Source organism: Arabidopsis lyrata (assembly GCF_000004255.2).
Source record: "Arabidopsis lyrata subsp. lyrata unplaced genomic scaffold ARALYscaffold_8, whole genome shotgun sequence".
In the NCBI taxonomy this organism is placed as follows: Eukaryota; Viridiplantae; Streptophyta; class Magnoliopsida; order Brassicales; family Brassicaceae; genus Arabidopsis; species Arabidopsis lyrata.
In genome coordinates this window covers 18,422,090-18,446,024 of record NW_003302548.1, presented here as the reverse complement: position 1 = coordinate 18,446,024, position 23,935 = coordinate 18,422,090, and the positions used below count along the sequence as shown (strand labels likewise).

The following is a 23,935-nucleotide window of genomic DNA, read 5'->3' as shown; positions in this document are numbered from 1 at the left end:
ATTATAATAAATCGAAAAATTAACACATAGCCACAAATTATATATCATCACAATAAAAACCACTTAAAAAATCTTTTAAAAAAAAAAAACTAATGAATTGGTGTAACATCATATTGTATAAACAAATTTGTATAATGAATTGGTGTAAAAAAGACTCCTTAACAAAAATATCTTCATATTGTATAAACTAAAGTCAACCATACAATCAGATTCAAAAAAATCCACTAATTTTCATTTATTGGTGTAACATCCACTTGAGATATTATTATTTTCTCTATATGATCTAGAGCAACAAATGAAAACAAACATATACTGTAGACAATATACCATGTTGACAAAAAAAAAAAAAAGAAAAATATATACTTGCAATAATAACAAAATTTATTGTCAAAAAAATAAATTTATTCACTTGATACATAAACAAAAAAAAAAAAAGTATTTCATCACCATGGACACGTCTCAACTCTCTATATATTTTCGGTGAAGCAAATGGAATTTCTAACGAAACAGCTTTCTAGTCGCCGATGATCGACTCACAAAAGGATTTTTCACACGAGCTGGCCAACCATTAAACAAATTCGTACCAAAATAAACGTTCGTTATTCAACCATTTTAAATATGATTTTTGCCAACAAATTTTACGCGTCGTAGAAGCTATTCAATCAAACCAAGACTAATATTGTTATGTCTCATCGTCTAAAGCATGTTCCAGTCGATCACACCTATCGTCTACAACTAGAATAACTTGATCCGGCCAAAAAAAAAGAACACTTGATCCGACCATCCAATAATTGTTCACTAGATTTTGATCCTATATCTCCTAGAAATGCTCTTTCATTATATTTAGTAAATAAGAAAGTGAAAAAGGAGAAACAGATACTTCAACGAAGAATGAACAATTTCATATATCGACCAGGGCCGGCTCAAAAAATTTAAGGACTCTGAGCTGAAAAAAAATTAACCTTTATTTCTCATGTTTTTTAAAAAAAAAAAAAATTGGACCCTAAATTAGTAAATTTAGTTATGATAAAAGACTCAAAATTACAAGGACCTTGTGCATGAGCACCAAGGGCACATGTATAGAGCCGGGCCTGATATCGACACACATGTGCACATATTTACGTTTCATCATCATTCTCTTTCTTTCACCTTTAAGAAAGATATTTTTAGTCGGAAACTCCAATTCAGCTAAACATGTTCAATCAATTAAGTATTCTTGAAGTTGAAAGTTATTAAAAATGAAAAAAAAAATTGGTAGGAAATAATTTCAAGTTAAAGTTAGAAGACTAAGAGTCTAAGATAAGAGTAGACTAATTGAATTTAAATGGATTCATGTTTCCATATTATTCTAGTGTTATTCAATTATGTAATTCATAAAAAAATTAAAAATTATAATTGTTATTGAGACAATGAGATCTTTGAATTCTATTAAAATCGGAAAGCAAGGGAGGCCTAATATAAACTGATTGATTATTTCCAAGATATGGGCCTGTAATACAAAAGCCCAAATTATCCCTAATGACTTTATGAAAGCACCAAACCAAACTGACAAACTCCAAACTAGTTTAATTACTTTAGAGAGACATCGTTTGACGCGATGCTTACGTGTCATTTTTTGTCGTTATGGGTTGCCTAAAAGCAGCGGTCACTCGCTCGTGCGTGGCCGCTTTAAAATCCACTGGACTGGAGGAAACAGTACCAGCTAAGCTCGCAGCTCAAAGCTCATTGTGTAATAATTGTATAGCTTTTTGGGTGAAAAGAAGAGTCAGATCGGCGAGCCTGAGATGGGTTGGGGTTCGGTGTTGCTATTCCTGGCGGTGGCTCTGCTTTGTCAGAGGACAAGTTCAATCGGAGCTAACTGGGGCACACAGGCGTCGCACCCTCTTCCACCGGACATAGTTGTGCGGATGCTAAGAGAGAATGGTATTCAGAAAGTTAAGCTCTTTGACGCCGAGTACGACACTCTCAGAGCTTTGGGCAAATCCGGAATCGAAGTCATGGTTGGTATTCCCAATGAGATGCTTGCAACTCTCGCCTCTAGCCTCAAAGCTGCTGAGAAATGGGTTGCTAAAAATGTCTCTACTCACATCTCCACCGACAACGTCAACATCAGGTACTTCCTCTGTTTCTTCCCTTCTTTTAGGGTTTCACATTTGTACTGTACTAGTTGGGGAATGGGATTCTCCTAGACAGTTAGTAGCCATGTCTGAAATTACGGGTTACTGTCTTTTTTCTGAGATAAAATATCTACACTAATCTCTCATGTGTTAACTGTATCAGACCAGAATAATTAATCTCACTAAAGTTGGTACTGTGATTTGGTTGTTGCACAGATATGTGGCTGTTGGCAATGAACCTTTCTTGTCTACATATAATGGGAGCTATCTGAGTACTACTTTCCCTGCGTTGAGGAACATCCAAATTGCAATTATAAAGGCTGGACTTCAGAACCAAGTGAAGGTCACTTGTCCCTTGAACGCTGATGTCTATGACAGCTCAACCACTTTTCCTTCTGGAGGGGATTTCAGAGCTAATATCCGTGATCTCATGATCACTATCGTCAAGTTCTTGAGCGAAAATGGCGGCCCTTTCACCGTTAACATCTACCCTTTCATCAGTCTTTACAACAACCCCGATTTCCCAGTCGATTACGCTTTCTTTGATGGCAATTCACAGCCCCTGAACGATGGTGGGACTTATTATTACAACATGTTTGATGCAAATTACGACACTCTAGTGCACGCGCTGGAGAAGAATGGGTTTGGTAACATGCCTATCATAATTGGGGAGATTGGTTGGCCTACTGATGGGGACAGTAACGCGAATGTGGACTACGCTAGGAAGTTCAACCAAGGGTTCATGTCTCACATCTCTGGCGGGAAGGGGACTCCGAGGAGACCTGGCCCTATCGATGCGTATCTGTTCAGCTTGATAGATGAAGACGCCAAAAGTGTTCAGCCAGGATACTTTGAGCGACATTGGGGGATATTCACATTTGACGGCTTACCAAAATACCTCTTGAACCTAGGAACAACCAACTCAGGATCTCTGATCCAAGCCAAAGGGGTACGTTACCTACAGAGGAAGTGGTGTGTGATGAGGCCAAATGTGAGGTTGGACGATCCGCAGGTGGCTCCTAGCGTGAGCTACGCATGTAGCCTCGGGGATTGCACCAGCCTCGGGGTTGGGACGTCCTGTGCAAATCTTGACGGGAAACAAAACATATCGTATGCATTCAACAGTTACTATCAGATACAGGACCAGCTTGATACAGCTTGTAAGTTTCCAAACATATCAGAGGTGACCAAGACAGATCCCTCTACTGGAACCTGCAGATTTCCGATTATGATAGAGCCTTACTACGGTGGGGCAGCCCGGGAACACAGCTTCTTCTTCCCACTACTGATGGCGGCAGCTATCGCAGTCTCTATTTTTTGATGGTTTCTTCTTGTCAATTTGTAATTCTGTGTGATGGCTTGAACTCTTTTTTTTATTATTTTTTTTGAATTCTGATTTCTCTTCTCCAGACCAAGTGATTATTAGAACAGTTTTCAGGGACCAAACTGACCTTAAAACAATGCCATGTTCACTAAAACAATAACTGAAGATGAAGAATTATGTTTGGTATTTAGCCTTGTTGATATCCGAATGGTCATTTAATTTGTATTGTGGTCGTTAGAAAATTAGCAACACGCCTTAGTTTTAGGCTTTCTCACAAATAAGAAAGGTTCTTGTTCACTTTCTCCCTGAAGATTTGTTTCTTAAATCCTGCAGAGAATGTCCTTTTATTGTTTATAGACATCTGATCTAACTACAGATTTTAGAACAACTTCAAATTCTTCATATGAAGAGTTTACTTTTCTCCTTGCTCTTGTTCTTCTTTTCTTTTTGTAGATAGGAAACTAGGCGATGATTTATCTAATTTCTTAATCTTTGACTCCAATCATAATATATCTTAACTTAATGCTTGGAACTAAAGAGGAGAATATGACTCTCCACGTCTCCATAAATGGAAAGAGGTGCGCAAATATAGAAGGGAATATGTATGATGATTATGTGAAGAATTAAGGGCCGGATTAATGGCATAAAAATTCCATATAAACGAAATTATCATTTTCTAAAAAAGTTATTCGAGATCTTTTTTGACGAGTTAGGGTAACTGTGATCTCAATCAAATTAAACCCTAATCATTAATCAATATCTTTTTTTCGACATCTCGTTTTTACCTAAGTTTGAAGTTGGAGAGTAGGACTATACAGTAGTCTCCTATTCCAAACTTGAGGTTTTCGGAATATCAGATTATAAAACTATGAAGTTTCTACTCCCTCCTTCTGAATCCCATCTCGTCCCAAGTCTTAGCAAGAAACAGAATGAAGATGATAGTGACAGAAAAGAAGAAGATGGTAAGGGGAATGAACACAATGGTATGGAGTCATGTACCCGAATGAAGCGTACCGTTTGGACAGTGGAGCTCCACCAGAAGTTTGTCAATGCTGTTCAGCAATTGGGAGGCGTCGACAGTGAGTTTCCCCATAAACCTCTTTTAACCTTTCCTTATGTGTGATGTCCACTCTTGTTTCTGCTAAAGAGTTATTTTGATGCTTTCATGTGTGGATCCTCTTTTCATTTCTCCTTGTGTTTGCTTTCTCTGGGTCTCTATTGCAGAGGCTTCTCCTGAACAAATACATGCTCTCATGAATGTAGAAGGTCTCCCAGTGATAAATGTAGCCAGCCATTTGCAGGTACTAACTTCCCATTCTCTCATGCAATTTGACTTGTTTCGACTTTTGATGATGAGATGGTTCGACTTGTATGTTTGTTTTTTCTCTCTGGTTTTGGTTGCAGAAGTACAGACTGTACTTGAAAAAGATAGACGAAGGTCAGCAGCTGTACATGGCCACAAGACAACTGCTCTTATCCGCAGGTTCCCATCTCCCCCAAACGCCATCCACAAAACACTGCTCCAGCTTCATCCAACAGGGGCATCACCAGAACTCAAGCAACTCAGCTAATCCATCTGAAACATATCACACTACTCTGTCACCAAGAGTCCAGAAAGTGAATACGTTTCAACCAAGTTCATCTCCACTAAAGCCCCTATTGTTTCCTAAAAGCAATATCTCTGCATACAAGGAAGATTTTAAAGGCATAAAGGACACAGCAAATGTTGGTAATAGCTCCATAGATTCTTCCAAGCCACGCAACAGTTTCCAAACAGCCTCTAAATTTCCAAAGACGGATCCTTGTACCGGAAGCTACATAATTGATATTATGACAGAGCCCTACTACTACGGAAAGGCTTCTCGGAGACACAGATTCTTCTTCCCAATGCTGCTAGCTGCCGCCATCTTACTCTCTATTTATTTATGGTTTTTTGTCAATGTGTAACAACTCTATGTGATGGCTGCAACTTTCTTTCATTTTCATTTTCTCACTGGATTATGTTTTGGTGTTTCGCATTTTGATATCCTCCTGTTCTCAATAATTCAGTACCAGCAATTATTATCAAACCAGAAACCCACGAAATTTCCCAATTTCAGGACTTTTGAAATCCCAAAACCCAAAAGACTAATCCAAAAGTTATTAATGCTTGGAAGTTGGAAAGAGGTGCAAGAAAAACAAAAGGAATATATGATGATTAATTGATTATGTGGAGAATTAAGTGCCGGATTTAATGGGATAAAGATTTCCGTATAAACGAAATTATCATAATCTAAAAAAGGTTAGTTGAGATTTTTTTTTGACGAGTTATTAGGGTGACTGTGATCTTAATCAAATTAAAACCCTAATAACCGAAGCTGAACATTCTCTGCTAATCTATCACCGTACTCCGTTACCAAGAGTCGAGAAGGTGAATCTGTCTCAACCAAGTTCAAATCCACTAGAGCCCCTCGTGTTTCCTAAAAGCAATTTCTCTGCATACATGGGAGATTTTAAAAGCATAAAAGAGCCAGAAATTGTCCAAGAGTCACGTACTCGAAAGAATCACGGCCGTGTCGTTTGGTCACATGAACTCCACCAGAAGTTTCTCCATGCCATTGACCAATTGGGCGGAAACGACAGTGAGTTTCCCCATATACACCTTTTCACCTTGTCTCTTGTTTCTCGTAAAGATGTATTTCATGTGTGTGGAGTCATCTTTTCATGTATCCTAATGTTTGTTTTCTCTGAGTTTCCATTACAGAGGCTATTCCCAAGAAAATACTTGCCGTCATGAATGTAGAAGGTCTCACTAGGCTAAACGTAGCCACCCATTTGCAGGTACTCATTTCCCATGCATCCTCTTGTTTCGAGTTTTGATGATGAGATGGTTCGACTTGTTTTTTTTTCTCTCTGGTTTTGGTTGCAGAAGTACAGACAATGTTGTTCAACCGAAGCTCAGCAGCTGAACATGGCCACAAGAAAACTACCAAGCTCGGAACATCTGCCCCAAAGTCCATCGACAAATCATCACAGTAGTCTGTCACCAAGAGTCCAGGACGTGAATATACGTTTCAACCAACTTCATCTCCACTAAAGCCCCTCTTGTTTCCTAAAAGCAATTTCTCTGCATTCAAGGAAGATTTTTAAAAGGACCCAATGCTGCTCTTACTCTCTATTTATTTATGGTTTTTTTTTTTTTCTCTCTCTTTGTGATGGCTGCAACTTTCTTTTATTATTTCCTATCAGTATTATGTTTTGGTTTTTGATATCTCTAATCTCAATAATTCAGTCCCAAAATCCACAAGACTCCATGGATGAGTGATTGAAGAACTCAAAAACCCAGCTCCACATTTGATATCAATCTCCTAGAACCTCTGTATTGTTAACTCAGCCGAGATCATCTTATACTCAGATTATTATTACCACACTACTACAAGCCTAGACGAAATTCACCCTATATATAACATCAAGAACCCTTGATTCTCCCAATCTCCAACATAGAGCAGATTGACACGAAACAGACAACATCATGTCTTTAGAGTTGTGAAGAGATTTTAGTGTTTTCAGGTCTAGAGCAAGCAAACAGAGTTGTCTGTTTTGTTAGTTGTGTTTGTACCAATGGAAAGGAAACTGGAAATGAGTCTATGTGGTAGTGGAAATCAGACCAAAAGATTATTTTTTTGGAGTGGTGCATAGTTCCAATGGTTTGGTGAGGGATATAGTTAGACTGTTGGAGAGTCGTCAGCAAAACATGAAATGTCAATCTCAGCAACAATTTGTGAGGCCGTTTTCACATTGGTTGTGATTTCAGATAGAATAATCAAGAAAATGGCAGAGTGGTCAGAAGTATGACTAAGAACTAAGAATGTGGAGCAAGAAGAGTCAACGGATTCGAATGCCTGAATGTGATCAGGTCAGTCCATTGCATTTGTCGAATTTGTGACCATACGGGTAATTTCAGAATCAGATTTTTTTTTGGGTGCATTCACTTTGAAGACTAAAAAGGAAAAACATTTCTATGGAAAATAAGAAATAAGGAAAGCCAGGAAGGGTTGAAATGCTGGGTTTGAACGTTTATTTGCGAGTAAGGAAAGAAAATGGGGACATTTACATTCACTTTACGAAAAGTTGTCTTTTGTGCACAGAAATGGCAAGATTCAACAAACAAAAGGAAAGTAGAGGAACATGTGACTCTCCTCGTCCTCATATATGGAAATATGAGCAAATACAGAAGGCAATTTGTGATTATTTGGAGAATTAAGGGCCAGATTAACCGCGTAATCACACTCTCTTTTTTGGGCCTCTCGTCTTTATCTTTTTACATTTGTCTGTCTATAGGACTATGGTCTTCTAGTCCCAAACGTCAGGTTTTAAAAATAATTAAACAGATGAGATTTTAGTCTATGTACTATTTTCCTTTGAGAACGATAACGGAAGAGAGGAGACGACTTGCAGACGTATTGCATCAACTATGGAGTTGGGAAGCACTGAAGATGGAAGGCATGACAAGTTTCCGGTAGGAATGAGGGTCCTTGCTGTGGATGACAATCCAACCTGCCTTCGCAAACTCGAAGAGTTGCTCCTTCGCTGCAAGTATCATGGTACTTGTTCTTTGCTTTTGCTTATTTTGTTTTTTACCTGTCTGCTTCGGAATTAGGATGCATGATCAATGATGTTTGATTGATTACGCTAGTGACAAAGACAATGGAGTCGAGGAAAGCTCTGGAATTGCTGAGAGAAAACAGCAACATGTTTGATCTGGTCATAAGCGATGTAGAGATGCCAGACACGGATGGCTTTAAGTTGCTTGAGATCGGTCTTGAAATGGACCTTCCTGTCATCAGTACGTCCCCTCCCATTTTTTTCATAGAAACTCTAGTCTTCTTCTAACTTGCTTCATTGTCTCAGTGTTGTCAGCTCATAGCGACTATGACAGCGTTATGAAAGGTATTATACATGGCGCTTGCGATTATCTGGTCAAGCCTGTTGGACTCAAGGAGCTTCAGAATATATGGCATCATGTTGTGAAGAAGAACATTAAATCTTACGCCAAAAACATAGGCCCTTCTCGCCAACTGCTCCCACCTTCTGAATCCAATCTCGTCCCAAGCGCCAGCAAAAAACGGAAAGAAAAAGCCAATGACAGTGGTGATGAAGATGACAGTGACAGAGAAGAGGATGATGGTGAGGGGAGTGAACAGGATGGTGACGAGGCAGGTACGCGGAAGAAGCCACGTGTTGTTTGGTCGCAGGAGCTCCACCAGAAGTTTGTCAGTGCTGTTCAGCAATTGGGCCTCGACAGTGAGTTTCCCCATAAACCTCTTTAACCTTTCCTTTTGTGTGATGTCCACTCTTGTTTCTTTTGATGCTTTCATCTGTTGAATCCTCTTTTCATTTCTCCTTGTGTTTGTTTTCTCTGGGTCTCCATCACAGAGGCTGTTCCCAAAAAAATACTTGATCTCATGAGTATAGAAGGTCTCACTAGGGAAAACGTAGCCAGCCATTTGCAGGTACTAATATATTCCCCATTCCTTTGCTAATATAATCTTGGATGGTGAGAAGATTCGACTTGTTTTTTTTCTCTGGTTTTGGTTGCAGAAGTACAGACTGTACTTGAAAAAGATAGACGAAGGTCAGCAGCAAAATATGACCCCAGATGCATTTGGAACCAGAGATTCATCTTACTTTCAGATGGCTCAACTTGATGGACTTAGAGATTTTACTGCCACAAGACAAATTCCAAGCTCGGGACTCTTATCGCGTTCCCATCTCACCAAACTTCAACCCCCTATGTATTCATCAATAAATCTCCAAGGAATGAACTCCTCCAGCTTCATCCAACAGGGGCATCACCATAACTCAAGCAACTCAGCTAATCCATTTGGAACATATCACACTACTCTGTCACCAAGAATCCAGAACGTGAATCTGTTTCAGCGAACTTCATCTCCACTAGAAACCCTCCAGTTTCCGAGGAGCAAGTCATACATCGGAGATTTTAAAGGCATAGGGGACCGAGCAGTTGGCGGTAGCTTCCTAGATTCTTGTATGCCATTTGGGAGCTCTAGCACCTCTTTGCCAAGTGCTTCCACCAATACTCTAATGTTGCAAGCAAACTATACACAACCCCTGCATATATCCTCAGATGGAAATCAGCCTTGCATCGAGGGAACTCCCTCCAACTCTGCCTCCCCAAACATCAGTTTCCAAGGCTTATCTAGATTTCCAAGTCATAGCTGGCAAGGGAATTTGAACACAACCAGATTCCCACCGAGTTCCTTACCTCTAAATCCTGCTTTCTTGCCGGATCAAGTGACATGTGCAGGGAACAATCTGGGAGATTGTACCTCTTTGGTTTCTGCAGGGAATCCTGGTGGAGAGATTCAGTGTGAGCCTCAGTTACTTGGCGGCTTCATGCAGAACATGAATCCGTTAGACGGACAGAAATGGGAGCAACAAAACTGCACCATGCTGAACAATCCATTCGGTAACATTGAGTATCCTCTACCCGCAGATAACATGGTTTTCAGAGACAACAATGCAACCAGAAGCAAAGGCTTGGATGAGTCACTGATGAACCCAATAGACAACAGTCAGGAGTATGTTGGAAAAGCTACTACAATGCTGGATCCAGAGATGAAGTCAGGAAAGCCAGAGAATGACAACCAGCACGATGTATTCGATGACCTAATGAATGAGATGATGAAACAGGTAACGCCTTGTTTTCTTGATTGGACTAAAAGCTTTTTTGTAATAGTAGAAAATGAAAGTGCATGTGTTTGTTGCAGGAGGAGAATAACGGAATGGTGTCAGTGGCTACTAGATTTGGCTTTGATTCGTTTCCTCCGCCTTAAGTAGTCATCTCCTTCTCTATCAGTTGCATTAAGTTTCTCCACTTGAGACCATTTTCATTTCTTTTTTCTTCCCACATTGTTTCCTTCGACTGTCAATAGATCAGCTGACACAGTGCACCTACCTTTTTCATACTCTCTTTGATGAATTGGAATTGGAATTGAAAGCGAGCATGTTTCAAAATTTTAATTTACAAAGTTTCTGAATAAGTGTAATATACGAATAGTAATGGGCCTAATTGATATCGTTGGTTGCATATGGAGCCATTGTGAAGTATAGGCCTCGACAAATAAACCGAACCGAATGTACCGAATTGAAACGGAAGTAAAATAAACCGAACCGAACCAAAATTTTGAAAATAACCGAATGGATACTAAATTCTATAACCGAAATAACCGTAACCGAATCGGTACCGAACCGAAATATTTCGGGTAACCGAAATACCCAAAATACAATTATATTTTCAAAATAATTAGTTATTTATAGACTAAATAATCAAAAATACTTGAAAAATATATAAAAATAGTAAAAATATTCGAAAATAACTGAAATATATCCAAAAATATTCGAAAATACTCAAAAATAACCGAAATATCCGAAAATATCCTGAGCAAAATAACCGAATGGATACTAAATTTTAAAACCGAAAGAACCGGAACCGAACCGAAACCGAATCGAAATTTCAAAATATCCGAATGGATACTAAATTTTGAAACCGAAAAAACCGAAACCGAATGGACCCAACCGATAACCGAATAGTTAACCGAAAGCCCAGGCCTAGTGAAGTGTCAATAAGAAGAGATATTCGATAAAAAAAAATAATAATAAGAAGAAGAGATATTTACATTTTCAGGTGTTAAAAAAAAGAAAAAAAAAAGAAGAGATATTTACATGTCGATACGATATTTTGGTGGGGCCGAGAAACGGCTAGAGGAAGTCAAATCAAAATGAGACTGTGTGGCCCATTGTATTGTATCCTTCTTCCAACAGAACAAAGAGACATTTGTGTCCTCCACCTTTATTCACATTTGTAACTGCTAGACGCTACTAGAACCCTTGCCCTACACGCTTTCCACGTGTCATCCTCTCGTCCCAGCGAAATCTCCTTGATATTTCTATTTCCCTATAAAGAAATGAATCTCTCGTCTTATCCTTTTACCTCAAAGAAAACATCGAAATCTTAGAGAAGAAGAAAGAAAAGAGAAGAGAAATGACAGAGAAGAAAGAGATGCAGGTGGTGAAAGGGCTCGACTTGGAGAGATACATGGGCCGTTGGTACGAGATTGCTTCTTTCCCCTCAAGGTTTCAGCCTAAGAACGGCGTCGACACTCGCGCCACCTACACCCTTAACCCCGACGGTACGGTGCACGTCTTGAACGAAACGTGGAGCAACGGAAAGAGGGGTTTTATCGAAGGCAGCGCCTATAAGGCCGATCCTAAAAGCGACGAAGCCAAGCTCAAAGTCAAGTTCTACGTTCCTCCTTTCCTCCCAATCATTCCCGTCACCGGCGACTACTGGGTGCTCTACATCGATCCTGACTACCAGCACGCTCTCATCGGCCAGCCTTCCAGGAGTTATCTCTGGGTTGGTACCTTTTCATTTTTGTCTGTAAATAATAATCGAAATGATCCCAAAAAGGATTGACTAAGTTTTGTGGGTGGTGTAGATATTGAGCAGGACGGCGCATATGGAGGAAGAGACGTATAAGCAACTGGTGGAGAAGGCGGTGGAGGAAGGTTACGATATCGGCAAGCTTCACAAGACTCCTCAGAGTGACACACCACCTGAGTCCAACACTGCCCCTGAAGACTCCAAGGGCATTTGGTGGTTCAAATCTCTCTTCGGCAAATAGATTACTCAACACACAAAAGACTTCGTTTCACCTCTTTACTCTTTTGTCTGTGTAATATATTACCTCGTTTGTCTACTCTAGTTATCGTCCATCTGTTTTTGTCTATTTGCAACATCTAAAATCTATATGCAAAAGTCATCTCTATTGTCATATTATAACTCATAAGGAAGCGCGCACAAATTCAATCAGATAATCTGGCAAACACAATTGAAATCTTGCAGCAGTGACATTATGTATTTGGATAAACACACCACACGACTCGAGTCTTATGGAATATCAAATAATGCATGCAAACTACAGACGGAATTATATGTATAGTAGATAGACGATAGAAAAACAGTCTCCCCCCAGCAAAAGTTTGGTTGACTATATACCCAGGACTCTTCCAGAGTAGCAAGCAGCTCACAGAATAGTACAGCATGAATTTGTTTTCTTCGCTTGCTTGTAAAACATCTGTTCCAACCAAAACAACCAAATCAGATTCTCATGCTGGAAGTAAACTTGGTTTACCTATCTCAATAACGATGAATATCATGTGATTGCAGATGATATGACTAATCAATATGTTCCTCCGCATGATCAGATGAGATAGCAAAACCTAGTTTCCTATGAATCTTCGTAAACCTAATTGGTTAATTCCAACTATATAGTCCAAACTGCACTCAAATGTCGGGGTATACTACTGCGGGCTGAAGGAGAAAGCTTTTCTCAAAAAAGGTATTCAAGAGCAACTGGAACGTTTTCTAAATCCACATTCTTCCTCTATTTATCTACCCCAACAATAACATGCAATAGTTCCTCTATCTATCAACAACCCGCTCATGTCCTACCCTTTCTAACGTGTTAACCAACTATGCTCAGAAACCGAGACAGGGAAAACAGGAAAGTGATCTATATATAGATATGGGGATTTCTAGTATGCGATGGTAGAATGTTACCTGTGATGCCATGCTTAAATCTGAGCTCTTCTCCACTAGGCTGTCCAGCTTCTCACCACGGGCTAGAACACTATCAATGGTTTTATGCTACAACACAGAACAAAAAATTCAGTCGACATCCATCATAACTGCAAGACTTTCTTCTTGTTTTGGTGTTTTTCAGAAGAAAGTAAACTCATCGACAGAACAGCATTTATGTATAATTGGCATGTTTACTGGAACTTTCTTTTCTATGTATAAGGGTCTACAAGAGAGGACCGGAGACAGCACTTACAAGGATAATCTTGGTCTCATCCAACTCCCTCTGGATTTTCAACAGCTTATCAGCCTCTGCTGGGTCCTGAAGATTACAAATACAGGGTCAATCACAAAACCAATATATATAAGTTCTAATCACTTAAAATCCAAAATCAACTTGGTCATAAAACAATGGGGCTAGTAAAATTAATTCGTGAAGAATCATTCGATTGGATTCTAATGTCCACCTAATTGAGCTTAATATAACTATAGTTTTTAACAAGATTCACAGGCAAAAACGAGTTGCACAAGGGAAGAACCTGAAATTTGTTTAAAGCTTCAGTTAAGTATGGCCAAGGCTGACTGGAGTCTTCTTTTGCAGACCTCCATGCCTCACCAAAACTCTTCTGGTACTCATCTAGGACCTGAGACAAAAGCAAACAGAATCATTTCCTCTCGACGAGAACATAGATTCTTAAGAGATTAAACTACAGGAAAACAACAACGACTGATGCATTGAGAAGCACTTTAAACGTAGAAATGATACCTGATTAAGAAGAGAAAAAGCACTTCGAACAGGATAATGATCATCCATGAACCCCACCGCGCAAAGGCCATTTCTATTGTAAGCGTGAACCTTGTACTCTACATCAAAAACAAAAACACGAACCCTAATTATCCCAAAATCGAGGACAAGAACAAAAAGCTGCAATCGCGTGAAATTAAAGCCGGGGCATAATCCAGGAAGATCTAGAATCAGAAAAGGTGCACATCCTAAATCGAAAAGCCGATCCGAATCTTAAGAAGTCGAATAAAAAGGCAAAGAGGAAAAGAGATTGCATAGATCCAGGAGAAACAAGCTTCAAAAACAATCGATCTAGAGGTAGAAGAAGAAGAAGAAGAAGAAGAAGAACCTTCGTGTTGGACAGACTGGCGCTGGGAAGGAGGGGTTCGGCTGGCGACAGTGCGACCGACAAAGACGACGAACTCCTTGACGCTAGATCGCTGGAAATAACCGAAGTGAGAGACGTCGGAAGCGTTGGCGAGGATAACGGGATCAGAAGTTTCGGGAGCGCACTTGAGAACCAGTAAGGCGGTGATCTTCATAGCTGCGGTGGATCGAAGGTTGCGTGAGAAGGAAGCGAGGAGGAGAGGAGAAGAGGCGTTGGACCTGGAAACTAAGTCGGAGATGCTTAAGGCAAAATAAGTTTTGAGGTGTCGAACCAGACGCCTTCTCTTTAACATTGAATAATGAATATATACCATTTTTTTTTTCTTATTCGCTATATCCATTTAATTAAATAAATAAATAAACATATTCTACGTTTGAACTTTGAAGTAAACAAAATCACTTTGGTTCAATTCAATTCTATGTGGACAATCTCGGTTCGCTTTAGGAAATATTATTGATGCTGAATTGGACCGGAGATTTTGGGTTTTTCCAACAGAGAATTGGATTTTTAAGAATGTTATGTTTAGGCAAAAACTGATCGGTATAGATTGTACCGAATCAAAAACCAAAGAATATTATAATTTCTGCTGCCAATCGCCTTTTCTTATTAACGGAGTATCGGTTTGGCCAACTTGGTTTGGTCCAAATTCCCCATATATGACAAATGAATGTAGTATAAAGTCCAAAACATGTAAAATTAACAAAACTTTGAGTGGTGGTAGATAAAATTGTGCAAAGAAGATGTACGAAAACATAAAAAAAAGGAAAAGCGGTTAAGAAGGGAATGGAGGGGAAAAAGAGATAAAAATAGAAAGGAGTAAATGGCCATAAATGGGATATGAGAGAGCAAGTTACTTTTTTTACCATTAATTAACCTTGTTTGACCCATCACCCCTTCTCTTCTTTTTCCTTCCTCTAACCAAACGAGGAAAACAAGCAGAAGAGGGGATTCATGTTCTTTTCTCGCTGTAAGATCTCTCTTTCACAATTTTCTTTAATGTGAAAACTCTGTTTTTGTTTATGTATCTCTGGCTTTGCTTTTTCTATTGGGGCACAAATGCAGGATCAATCACAAGAGATGCTGAGGTTTTTCATTCTTTTCTCCCTTTTCTTACACTCCTGTGTTGCGGCACCCAAGACTCCTGCTGCTGCCGCGGCTGTTCCTGCCAAGAAATGGCTTACCCTTAACGGTGACCATCCTTTTACAGAGTATGCCCATATTGCATACCATGTTGTTTGTTTGTTTCTAAGAATCCGTACCTGTCTTTTGTCTTCCAGGACAAGAGCCTGCCGTTGTGGCCAGAGGCGGCTTCTCGGGTCTTTTCCCTGAGTCAAGCGCCCCTGCAAACGACATGGCTGTTAGCACCAGCTCGCCTGGCCTCACAATGTTGTGCAACCTTCAGATGACTAAGGACGGTGTGGGCCTTTGCTTGTCAGATATCAGACTTGACAATGCAACCACCATCTCCTCGCTCTTCCCCAAAGCCCAGAAGACCTACAAGGTCAACGGTCAGGACCTCAAGGGCTGGTTTGTCCTTGATTACGATGCCGACACCATCTTCTCCAATGTCTCTCGTATGTCTTCTCTTCTCTTTTCCTTCCTCCAATACTCCCCACTACCACACCTTTTCACTTTTTCTTGTATTCTGGAGCAGTGGTCCAAAACATCTTCTCTCGGCCCAGCATCTTCGACGGCCAAATGCCGGTTTCCGCAGTGGAGGACGTCCTCGGAACCAAGCCTCCCAAGTTCTGGTTGAGCGTTCAGGTATCTCTTCTTCTCTTTGTGCACATGATTAACCAACATTGGGAGGGTTCTTGTTGATTCATCGAAAAAATCAAACAATACAAATGTGCAGTACGATGCCTTCTACATGGAACACAAGCTGAGCGCAGCCGAGTACCTGAGAAGCTTGCGATTCCGCGGCATTAATGTCATTTCATCTCCAGAGATAGGTTTCTTGAAGAGCATTGGGATGGACGCAGGCAGGGCCAAGACAAAGCTCATATTCGAGTTCAAAGAGCCCGAGGCAATTGAGCCCACCACAAACAAGAAGTACAGCGAGCTTCAGCAGAACCTCGCAGCCATCAAGGCCTTTGCTTCAGGCGTTCTTGTCCCCAAAGACTACATTTGGCCTCTTGACTCAGCTAAGTACCTTAAGCCTGCCACCACTTTTGTGGCTGATGCCCATAAAGCCGGTCTAGAGGTCTATGCCTCTGGGTTTGCCAACGACATGCGCACTAGCTTCAACTACAGCTACGATCCCTCCACTGAGTATCTCCAGTTTGTGGACAATGGCGAGTTCTCTGTTGATGGCGTCATCACCGACTTTCCACCAACAGCATCACAAGCCATCAGTGAGATGACTTGCTATCTACCCTCATCATATATATGATTATTAGAAACAAGCTAACGCCTCACGCGTATGTGTTCTTGCAGCTTGCTTTTCTCACCAAAAGGGCAATCTCCCAAAAGCAGGGCATGCATTAGTTATAACTCACAATGGAGCAAGCGGGGACTATCCAGGCTGCACTGATCTGGCTTACCAGAAAGCAATCGACGATGGAGCAGATGTGATCGACTGCTCTGTTCAGATGTCTAAAGATGGAATCGCTTTCTGCCATGATGCTGCAGACCTCACAGCAAGCACCACTGCCATGACTACTTTCATGTCCCGAGCCACCAGCGTTCCTGAGATCCAGCCTACCAACGGCATTTTCTCTTTTGATCTTACATGGGCCGAGATACAGTCTGTGAAGCGTAAGAAACTGATTTCTTTTCTTTAGATTTCTGAAACTATCTCATTCTCAACTAAATCACTGAGATTGGCGTATCTTTGTCTTCAGCACAAATCGAGAACCCCTTCACTTCCACGGGCTTCCTGAGAAATCCAGCAAACAAGAACGCTGGGAAGTTCACGACTCTTGCGGACTTCCTTGAGCTCAGCAAAGAAAAGGCAGTCACTGGAGTTTTAATCAACATTGAGGTAAGCCATTTTAACTTCCAAATGCTCCTTGATTAACACAAGGAAGCTCCACTAACACTTTGTTTGTTGACAGAATGCTGCTTATTTAGCCTCGAAGAAAGGCCTAGGAATCGTAGACGCAGTCAAGTCTGCTCTGACCAATTCCACACTCGACAAGCAATCAACTCAGAAGGTTTTGATTCAGTCGGATGACAGTTCAGTTCTATCTAGTTTCGAGGCTGTCCCTCCTTACACTAGAGTCTTGAGTATCGACAAGGAGATCGGAGATGCTCCTAAGCCATCCGTCGAAGAAATCAAGAAGCACGCAGATGCTGTCAATCTCATGAGAACCTCCCTCGTCACCGTCTCCCAAAGCTTTGCCACAGGAAAAACTAACGTGGTAGAGGAAATGCACAAAGCGAATATCTCTGTTTACGTCTCGGTCCTAAGAAATGAGTACATCTCCATAGCGTTCGACTACTTCTCTGATCCTACGGTAGAGCTTGCAACATTCATTGCAGGGAGTGGCGTCGATGGAGTAATCACAGAGTTCCCTGCCACCGCAACCAGATACTTAAGTAAGTTAAAACTTCTACAAGAATATATATATGCACATTACAAAGATAAGGCTGATCAATTATATTTGATGCAAATGCAGGGAGTCCATGCTCAGATTTAAACAAAGACCAGCCCTATGCCATCTTACCTGCAGAAGCTGGCGCTCTACTCTCCGTTGCAGACAAGGAAGCACAACCACCAGCTAGTGCGCCAAACCCACCTCTTGATGCCAAAGACGTGATTGATCCGCCTCTGCCCCCGGTTGCAAACATGGCCTCCTCCAATGGAACTGGAGAAGGTCCGCCACATACTCCTCCTTCTTCAGGCACCGGTGCCACTGCTGCTAATCTCAGCCTTTCCTTGCTGGCAATGATGGCTTTGGGAATCCTATATACAGCCTAATAAGATTGATCACTCCATATAACTTCAAAGGTTGTAACATGTTTGCCCTCATAGTATTCAAACTAAACACAACTTGAGCTATCTATTTTTTTTACTCACGTTAACCAAAATATGCAGCAAACAGTGATTTGTTGTTGTAGATCAAAAGCTCTACAGAAACTTTCTTTGTTGTCATAGGAATGTTTGATTTCGGTAGAGATTTTGAATCTTGATAATCGTTCATATTTCATTACGAAGAGTCTCTACTTTCATAGTTGTTGCTCTCTGATATCTTGACATTGTTAACCTGCGAAAAGAAAACACCAATGATCAAGACATCAAAGGCCGATTACAAAATAAAAATAGTAACAAAATTACAACAGTATATGATACAGTGCCGTTAAGTATTTTTAAAATATTCTCGCTCTCTCCGGAGGCGCTAAGTATAAGAACAAAAATCTAAAAGACCAATAATCTTTGACAAACGTTACATCAACTTCTACAAGAGTATTCTCTCAGAGTCATCCTTAAGCGTATTCCCTCCCTATTCTTACACAACTTAGCTCATCCCACACATACTCTCCCTAATCACCTAATTAATCTCCATTGAGCTTGATCTTCCAAGGCATTACTGCTACAACTGCCCCGTGGGATGGGAGAATTCCATGTCATCCGTTTAAGCATCGGAAGCTACATTGAGAATCAAACTATCCTCAACCCAGCCGAAGAGGGCCAGTTCATCGCTTTTTATTTCAACTCCAGTTTATGACTCTCAGCTACTCGTCCACCGTCTTTTCCTTGCTGGCCGCTCTGCTTTCACCTCTGAATCCACAGGGCCTTCAATTTTTGCAGAGGGCAGTGTCTCAGACTCCATTTTCTTAACTCCTGTGGTGTCTTTCTCCGTGGGCATTGGAAGCTTGAACCTTTCACTGCGTTTCTTGAGTTTCTCAACCGTGTCCAAGTGCCAGTCTCCTGGTCCCTTCTCGCTTCCATCTTTGGTCTCTGCAAGGTTATGGCCACTTTTCTCTTCAGTTACATCCCGGCTCTTGCTAATAGAACCATGAACAGGTTCACTAAGCCTGCCGTTAGTGTTTTTGTCCTTTTCTTCAAGCTTTGAGGAAATGGATGATGACTTGGCAGAGACAGTATCATCTCTCTCTTTGTGGCTTGCCCAACGCTCCAGTTTTGTACGTCCTCTCTTTGAATCATGTAGCTCATCACCAGAGGATGCATTTTCCTTGTGTCTTTTGGTGGGGTTAGGCTGCTGTGGGTTTTCACTCCTGCAATTCCTTGCTTCGTTTGTTCCTTTTGAGCCCTGAAAGATATGAAAGAAACATCACTACTGACCGTGAAGCAGAATAAAATTGACCAAACCATGAAATATCTTAGGTAAGTTAGGCAACAGAACAAAAAACTCTGCGGGATATATTGCATTCACAATAAACATGCTATGTGCAGTTTTCAAAACTTGGATAAGATATAAAAACTATTCATAGGCTGATGGAGCATACTGTCACTACGGAACTGCCATTTTGCTCCCCTTGCTTGCTCCTCAATGATTCTGTGCCCTCTCGCTGTTCTTTAATCTTTCGTCTAGAATCTTTATGTTTTCTGTCTTGCAATCGCTGGCCATCCAAAGTATCAATAAACTTATCAATTTTAGCACCTGTCCTCTCCTGCCTTGGTTTTTTCTCATTGTTAACAATGTCGTCTGTCCGTGCAGAGAAGTCTTCATGTCCTCTATGATGGGAAGAACTTTCTTCACCAGGGTAGTCCCTTCTCTTTGTCTGTTTAGCATGCCTTAATGTATCTTTGGTGAGATGATCTTTGTCAGAAGCTTTATACTCATCCTTCATCCTTGATAGTCGGTCTTCTGAACCTCTGTGGGCCCTTACAGCCACCTGCCTCTCTCTTCCTCGTGCTGATATACCATCCTCGTGAGTTAGCTTCAATTTATCCAAATCATCACGCTCCCTCAACCTCTCGTTTCCATCTCTCTGCATATAGATATCATCTCTGTGCCTGAGAGAACTGTGGTCGTCAAAATCATCTCTAATTTTATGTTGGACATCTCTCTTTTGGTGCTCCAACCTATCATCACGTTCTCGTTTCAGGCGGCTGATTGATTCTCTTTGACCATATGAGATTTCATTTTTTTCAGGCCGGCTTCTTCTCAAGTATTCTTCATCCTTCCTCCTCTTGCTAATGTGATCATCCGCTTCATAATTATTTCTCATACCAGCATCATCCATATGCTTTCTGGAAGGAACATGGTCATCTTTGCTGCGTATTTCATTCTCTCGCATTTTACCCCTCTGCCTAAAGCCAGGATCATCTTCACGATCCCTTTTTCTAGACCCGTCATCCCCACCTCTTCTACTGTATGGGTCATCTTCTTTCCTGCGCCAGACCCCGCCGTCAACATCTCGCTCTTTTCTTTTATCAAAATCCTCGCGGTTTGCAATTGAGTAGATATAACTAGAATCAAGCTCCATATGGGGATTAGAGTTCTCTCTACCACCTTTGCTCGCCGCTCGTGTTCTTTCCACTTCCTTCCCTCTGTCCTGATTCTTTCTGCTCTGATGTGGTGCATTGTTATCGTGCTGTTTCCTATTGCTAGCTGGTCGAGTATAATGCTTATCTTGAATAACTTCCTCTTCTGCACCATCCTTCAATTGCTGATAATCTTTGTGACTTCCAGATCTTGCTTTGCTGCTTTCACTACTCCTCTCCGTCTTTGATTCCCCTCCATCATCTTCTTGAACTGCTGACTGAGGGAATTTAGAACTCATTTTATGCTCCTCCCCCATCTCAACATCTTTGCCAGCTTCACCTCCCACATTTTCGCGATCAACACTTGATGACCTTGTGCCTCTGTCTCCAACAGGAGACGATGAACGAAAACTCTGGCCACTATCTGTGCTTCTAGAGATCTCATCGTCTTGCTTTTTGAGAAGATTTTTCAGTGGCTCATCCTGCGCAGGACTATGTTCAGCAGATTCCGTGTCAGGTCTCCTGCTGTTAACATAACTAGTCTCAACTGGGACATTTTCTTCAGGAAGGCTACTATCAGCTTGATTTGTGCCATTTTCACCCGAGGGTTCATCCTCATGTGAATCCTGACACACAATCTGGCAATAAAAATCAATAGCAGTTAGTAGCAGTCAGTATATACAGCATGCAAAGATGCCCTCACCAGTAAACCAAAATCAAGAGAAATTTGAAACTTGTTCAACCTCAATGATAGCATCTAGATCACGCATTCGAGGAGCACGTGTATCAATGGATGGCAGACGTTCACCAGAACCAGCCTCCACAGGTATTGGTCTTCCTGGGGGCTGAGATAAAACAAATTCAAGAAATACTCTCAAGCTTTTAAAACTCACAAGAAAATTGTCCAGCCACAACGTTACCATGGTGATATACAATATAATGAACCTCATATTGACAATTCTACTTTAAAATGAAAGCAAAGGAAGGAGAAATCATACTAGTGAAGGTCGAACATTGGCTGGTACTTTAGCTGAATCGCCTTGAACAGAGTCTGGCTTCACTAAATTTGAAGAATCAACTGGAACACCCTGCGCGCCTGTTGCTGCAGCTAACTCTGGCGGTAGATCTGGATCATAACCCTATCATTGTACAAGAGAATGATTAGGAATGTATAGTCACCTTTTGTATCTGAGGTAGACAAAATATTGTCCAACTGCAAAGAATAATCAGCTCGTAAGCGCCACAATATATGCTAAGATCCACTTTACCTGATCCGTTCTACCACTTTCATAAACGCGTATTCTGCTTTGCATCGTAGTCTCGATACGGTGTTGGTCCTGTATGAAATTAAAAGATGCTCCGCTTAGTACTCTTTATCCGCAGAAATAAGGATATGAAACACAGTTATTAATTACCAGCTGTTTGCAATAGTCTTTCCAGCTCTCTTCATTTAGTCCAAAGTTGAAGTAGTCTGTCATATCAACTCCTGGATATCTCCAAGGCTTTTCTTCAAAACTCTCTATGTCAACCTCAAATATAGTCCTAAAAAACACAAGAGTAGACATCAAATAAAAGAATCAAAGAACAAAATAAGTCAAAAAGATTGATAGCCTTAGCTACTAATATCTCCAGCTCCTGAACAGATGAAAAATTACTTGTGAGAGGGAAGAGTAAAGTCCAGTCCCCGCCCTGCTGTGTTACTACCCCAAGGCTGATGGAAGCCTTTCTGTGCAGCAGAAGCATTTCTCATTCCCAGTGGACGCCAATCTCCTCTGCCACGACCAGCCAAAGGACCAAGGTTGGCGGGTGGACGAACTTGACCTGAGGAGGTCCCACCAACAGATGCAGCACCTCCAGGAATGGGGGCTGCCCCCGGTCTTACATACTGCAAGAAAAAGATAATGTTTATGTTAAGTAGATCAATACCACCCTTATTTTGTTTCGGTGTAACGTCGGTATGATTACTCCAAAAGAACAAAAAAATTCTTTGAAGGGATGTTGGCTTCATAAAGTTAGTTAGGGTCTCAAGAAATTGGTTATTCTTCGTACAGTCCTCTTCTTCAATTGCCAACTGTAAGGAATTACAATTGATGGTGGCGTAGGATTTCGATATACAAGAGAGAAAGTGATTAGGTTATTATCTCCCTTTCACATTCTTAATATTATGACCAAACACCCGGTATTTGGTTAGCAAGTATAGAGATGGTGTGTCAAAATCTAGAAGCAGACTCCAATTTCTTTGATTAACACACTCTGCATTTTCATTCAGGTTTAGGTACAAGTACAAAGGATATATGCACTCAGAATTTATAAATACTAAAACAGGGTCACGACAAGAACCCCAGCTACTAAGTAATCTGACCAGTGACAACAGTGTTGCATCGACACTGACCTTAAACTGAGAATGAAACGGATGATACCCATGACTGCTATACCCTGCTTTGGGCGGTCCAGTAGCACCTCCTGGTCCACTTCCTTTCCCAGCTTCTCCTCCATCTTTGCCATCTCCTTCAATCCCTTGCAGACCATCTTCTCCCCACAGCTGCTCCTCCATCGGTTGATTTGGATCCGTGTCAGCCACTATAACAAGTGGGTCTTCATCATCTTCGTCATCGTCATCTTCGTTGTCTCCCATCCTTGATCTTCTATCAGCTCCTCCGATCATGACGTTGCGGCTACTATCATTCAACACTATCTGCAAATCATCTTCACTGTCGCTATCCCAATCATCTCCTTCTCCTTGTCCATCGCCGCCACCACCAACCTGCTGCTCAATTCTTGTCGTAACTTGCGAAACGCCTCGATCTGTAGCCAAACCAGGTAACGCTCCAGCTTCAGAAGCGGTGACGAAAAGACCAGGAATCGTAGGTGTAGAATCGGCATCGGGTTCTTCGATATCAAAGCTCATGTCCTTATCGTCGCCGCCACCATCGACAATTGCTTGACGAGTCGCGTCCTGAGAGAGCGTGGTGGATAATTTTAAAGCATCGTTGTCGGAAACCCTAGAGATTGAAGCTGAATTAGGTTCTGTGACGTCTTGATCTTGGGATCGGAGGTTGAGGTCGATTGAACGAAGAGGAAGAGGAGGCGGAGGTGGGAGAACAACGGGAGGTTGAAACGGCTGGAGAACGTCGGAATACAGATCTCCGAACTCATCGTCTTCTTCCATTGGAGTAAGAGATATTGGAAGAAGAAGAAGAACGGCCGATTCGAAAGAAGCTCACGAGAAAGAGAGAGACGGTGAAGCTAAGGGCTTCTTTCTCAACAAGTCTCGGCTTCTTTTTA

The 23,935-nt window shown here is 41.2% G+C and overlaps 7 protein-coding genes across 10 annotated transcripts; 5 read left to right on the top strand and 2 right to left on the bottom strand.

Moving 5' to 3' along the window:
* Positions 1–1,600: 1,600 nt before the first annotated feature.
* On the top strand, positions 1,601–3,563 carry LOC9302324 (glucan endo-1,3-beta-glucosidase 6). The gene is made up of 2 exons (XM_002866204.2): positions 1,601–2,113; positions 2,334–3,563. Exons 1-2 carry the CDS (start codon positions 1,785–1,787, stop codon positions 3,436–3,438), a joined length of 1,434 nt encoding a protein of 477 aa, XP_002866250.1. The 5' UTR covers positions 1,601–1,784; the 3' UTR covers positions 3,439–3,563.
* Positions 3,564–5,634: 2,071 nt separating this feature from the next.
* Positions 5,635–6,722, top strand: LOC9302323 (two-component response regulator ARR18). Its single transcript, XM_021022264.1, has 3 exons — positions 5,635–6,062; positions 6,185–6,261; positions 6,350–6,722. The coding sequence occupies exons 1-3, from the start codon at positions 5,924–5,926 to the stop codon at positions 6,515–6,517; spliced, it is 384 nt and encodes a 127-aa protein (XP_020877923.1). The 5' UTR covers positions 5,635–5,923; the 3' UTR covers positions 6,518–6,722.
* A 676-nt stretch (positions 6,723–7,398) lies between these two features.
* Positions 7,399–10,443, top strand: LOC9302322 (two-component response regulator ARR18). 2 transcript variants are annotated; one of them, XM_002866202.2, is made up of 6 exons: positions 7,399–8,024; positions 8,117–8,266; positions 8,332–8,724; positions 8,857–8,933; positions 9,022–10,134; positions 10,212–10,443. In XM_002866202.2, the coding sequence occupies exons 1-6, from the start codon at positions 7,895–7,897 to the stop codon at positions 10,275–10,277; spliced, it is 1,929 nt and encodes a 642-aa protein (XP_002866248.1). In that variant the 5' UTR covers positions 7,399–7,894; the 3' UTR covers positions 10,278–10,443. The 2 variants fall into 2 exon arrangements, with proteins under 2 accessions (XP_002866248.1, XP_020877910.1); XM_021022251.1 differs by having other exon boundaries at positions 9,022–10,443.
* Positions 10,444–11,234: 791 nt separating this feature from the next.
* LOC9300624 (temperature-induced lipocalin-1) lies at positions 11,235–12,286 on the top strand. The gene is made up of 2 exons (XM_002866201.2): positions 11,235–11,860; positions 11,943–12,286. Exons 1-2 carry the CDS (start codon positions 11,486–11,488, stop codon positions 12,126–12,128), a joined length of 561 nt encoding a protein of 186 aa, XP_002866247.1. The 5' UTR covers positions 11,235–11,485; the 3' UTR covers positions 12,129–12,286.
* Positions 12,287–12,288: 2 nt separating this feature from the next.
* LOC9302321 (VAMP-like protein YKT61) lies at positions 12,289–14,545 on the bottom strand. Of its 2 annotated transcripts, XM_021030684.1 has the most exons (7): positions 14,218–14,545; positions 14,004–14,077; positions 13,851–13,940; positions 13,624–13,728; positions 13,341–13,406; positions 13,067–13,153; positions 12,289–12,581 (listed from the first exon to the last, which is right to left on the bottom strand). In XM_021030684.1, the coding sequence occupies exons 1-7, from the start codon at positions 14,408–14,410 to the stop codon at positions 12,531–12,533; spliced, it is 666 nt and encodes a 221-aa protein (XP_020886343.1). In that variant the 5' UTR covers positions 14,411–14,545; the 3' UTR covers positions 12,289–12,530. The 2 variants fall into 2 exon arrangements, with proteins under 2 accessions (XP_020886343.1, XP_020886335.1); XM_021030676.1 differs by lacking the exon at positions 14,004–14,077 and having other exon boundaries at positions 13,851–13,948; positions 14,218–14,542.
* Positions 14,546–14,950: 405 nt separating this feature from the next.
* Positions 14,951–18,407, top strand: LOC9300623 (glycerophosphodiester phosphodiesterase GDPDL6). Its single transcript, XM_002866200.2, has 9 exons — positions 14,951–15,223; positions 15,319–15,445; positions 15,534–15,830; positions 15,911–16,020; positions 16,112–16,610; positions 16,693–17,013; positions 17,100–17,239; positions 17,313–17,796; positions 17,877–18,407. Exons 2-9 carry the CDS (start codon positions 15,334–15,336, stop codon positions 18,176–18,178), a joined length of 2,265 nt encoding a protein of 754 aa, XP_002866246.1. The 5' UTR covers positions 14,951–15,223; positions 15,319–15,333; the 3' UTR covers positions 18,179–18,407.
* Positions 18,408–18,486: 79 nt separating this feature from the next.
* On the bottom strand, positions 18,487–23,930 carry LOC9302320 (FIP1[V]-like protein). 2 transcript variants are annotated; one of them, XM_002864500.2, is made up of 9 exons: positions 23,043–23,930; positions 22,306–22,535; positions 22,066–22,192; positions 21,919–21,987; positions 21,649–21,789; positions 21,394–21,495; positions 19,669–21,288; positions 18,978–19,472; positions 18,507–18,741 (listed from the first exon to the last, which is right to left on the bottom strand). In XM_002864500.2, exons 1-9 carry the CDS (start codon positions 23,817–23,819, stop codon positions 18,685–18,687), a joined length of 3,618 nt encoding a protein of 1,205 aa, XP_002864546.1. In that variant the 5' UTR covers positions 23,820–23,930; the 3' UTR covers positions 18,507–18,684. The 2 variants fall into 2 exon arrangements, with proteins under 2 accessions (XP_020871134.1, XP_002864546.1); XM_021015475.1 differs by having other exon boundaries at positions 18,487–19,472; positions 23,043–23,928.
* Positions 23,931–23,935: the final 5 nt, after the last annotated feature.

Bases quoted from the DNA above. Each gene is read 5' to 3' on its own strand.
- LOC9302320 (XM_002864500.2), bottom strand. From the start codon at position 23,819: ATGGAAGAAGACGATGAGTTCGGAGATCTGTATTCCGACGTTCTCCAG. The intron at 21,988-22,065 runs GTAATTAATAAC...AATTTCATACAG, and splicing joins AAGACTATTGCAAACAGCTG to GACCAACACCGTATCGAGAC. The intron at 21,289-21,393 runs GTTGAACAAGTT...TTTTATTGCCAG, and splicing joins ATCTAGATGCTATCATTGAG to ATTGTGTGTCAGGATTCACA.
- LOC9302322 (XM_021022251.1), top strand. From the start codon at position 7,895: ATGGAGTTGGGAAGCACTGAAGATGGAAGGCATGACAAGTTTCCGGTA. The intron at 8,025-8,116 runs GTACTTGTTCTT...TGATTACGCTAG, and splicing joins CCTTCGCTGCAAGTATCATG to TGACAAAGACAATGGAGTCG. The intron at 8,267-8,331 runs GTACGTCCCCTC...TCATTGTCTCAG, and splicing joins AATGGACCTTCCTGTCATCA to TGTTGTCAGCTCATAGCGAC.
- LOC9300624 (XM_002866201.2), top strand. From the start codon at position 11,486: ATGACAGAGAAGAAAGAGATGCAGGTGGTGAAAGGGCTCGACTTGGAG. The intron at 11,861-11,942 runs GTTGGTACCTTT...TGGGTGGTGTAG, and splicing joins CTTCCAGGAGTTATCTCTGG to ATATTGAGCAGGACGGCGCA.
- LOC9302321 (XM_021030684.1), bottom strand. From the start codon at position 14,410: ATGAAGATCACCGCCTTACTGGTTCTCAAGTGCGCTCCCGAAACTTCT. The intron at 13,941-14,003 runs GTTCTTGTCCTC...GTAGAGTACAAG, and splicing joins TCACGCGATTGCAGCTTTTT to GTTCACGCTTACAATAGAAA. The intron at 12,582-13,066 runs GTAACATTCTAC...TGGTTGGAACAG, and splicing joins ATTTAAGCATGGCATCACAG to ATGTTTTACAAGCAAGCGAA.
- LOC9300623 (XM_002866200.2), top strand. From the start codon at position 15,334: ATGCTGAGGTTTTTCATTCTTTTCTCCCTTTTCTTACACTCCTGTGTT. The intron at 16,021-16,111 runs GTATCTCTTCTT...ACAAATGTGCAG, and splicing joins AGTTCTGGTTGAGCGTTCAG to TACGATGCCTTCTACATGGA. The intron at 16,611-16,692 runs GTGAGATGACTT...GTGTTCTTGCAG, and splicing joins AACAGCATCACAAGCCATCA to CTTGCTTTTCTCACCAAAAG.
- LOC9302324 (XM_002866204.2), top strand. From the start codon at position 1,785: ATGGGTTGGGGTTCGGTGTTGCTATTCCTGGCGGTGGCTCTGCTTTGT. The intron at 2,114-2,333 runs GTACTTCCTCTG...GTTGTTGCACAG, and splicing joins ACCGACAACGTCAACATCAG to ATATGTGGCTGTTGGCAATG.
- LOC9302323 (XM_021022264.1), top strand. From the start codon at position 5,924: ATGGGAGATTTTAAAAGCATAAAAGAGCCAGAAATTGTCCAAGAGTCA. The intron at 6,063-6,184 runs GTGAGTTTCCCC...TTTCCATTACAG, and splicing joins CCAATTGGGCGGAAACGACA to AGGCTATTCCCAAGAAAATA. The intron at 6,262-6,349 runs GTACTCATTTCC...TTTTGGTTGCAG, and splicing joins ACGTAGCCACCCATTTGCAG to AAGTACAGACAATGTTGTTC.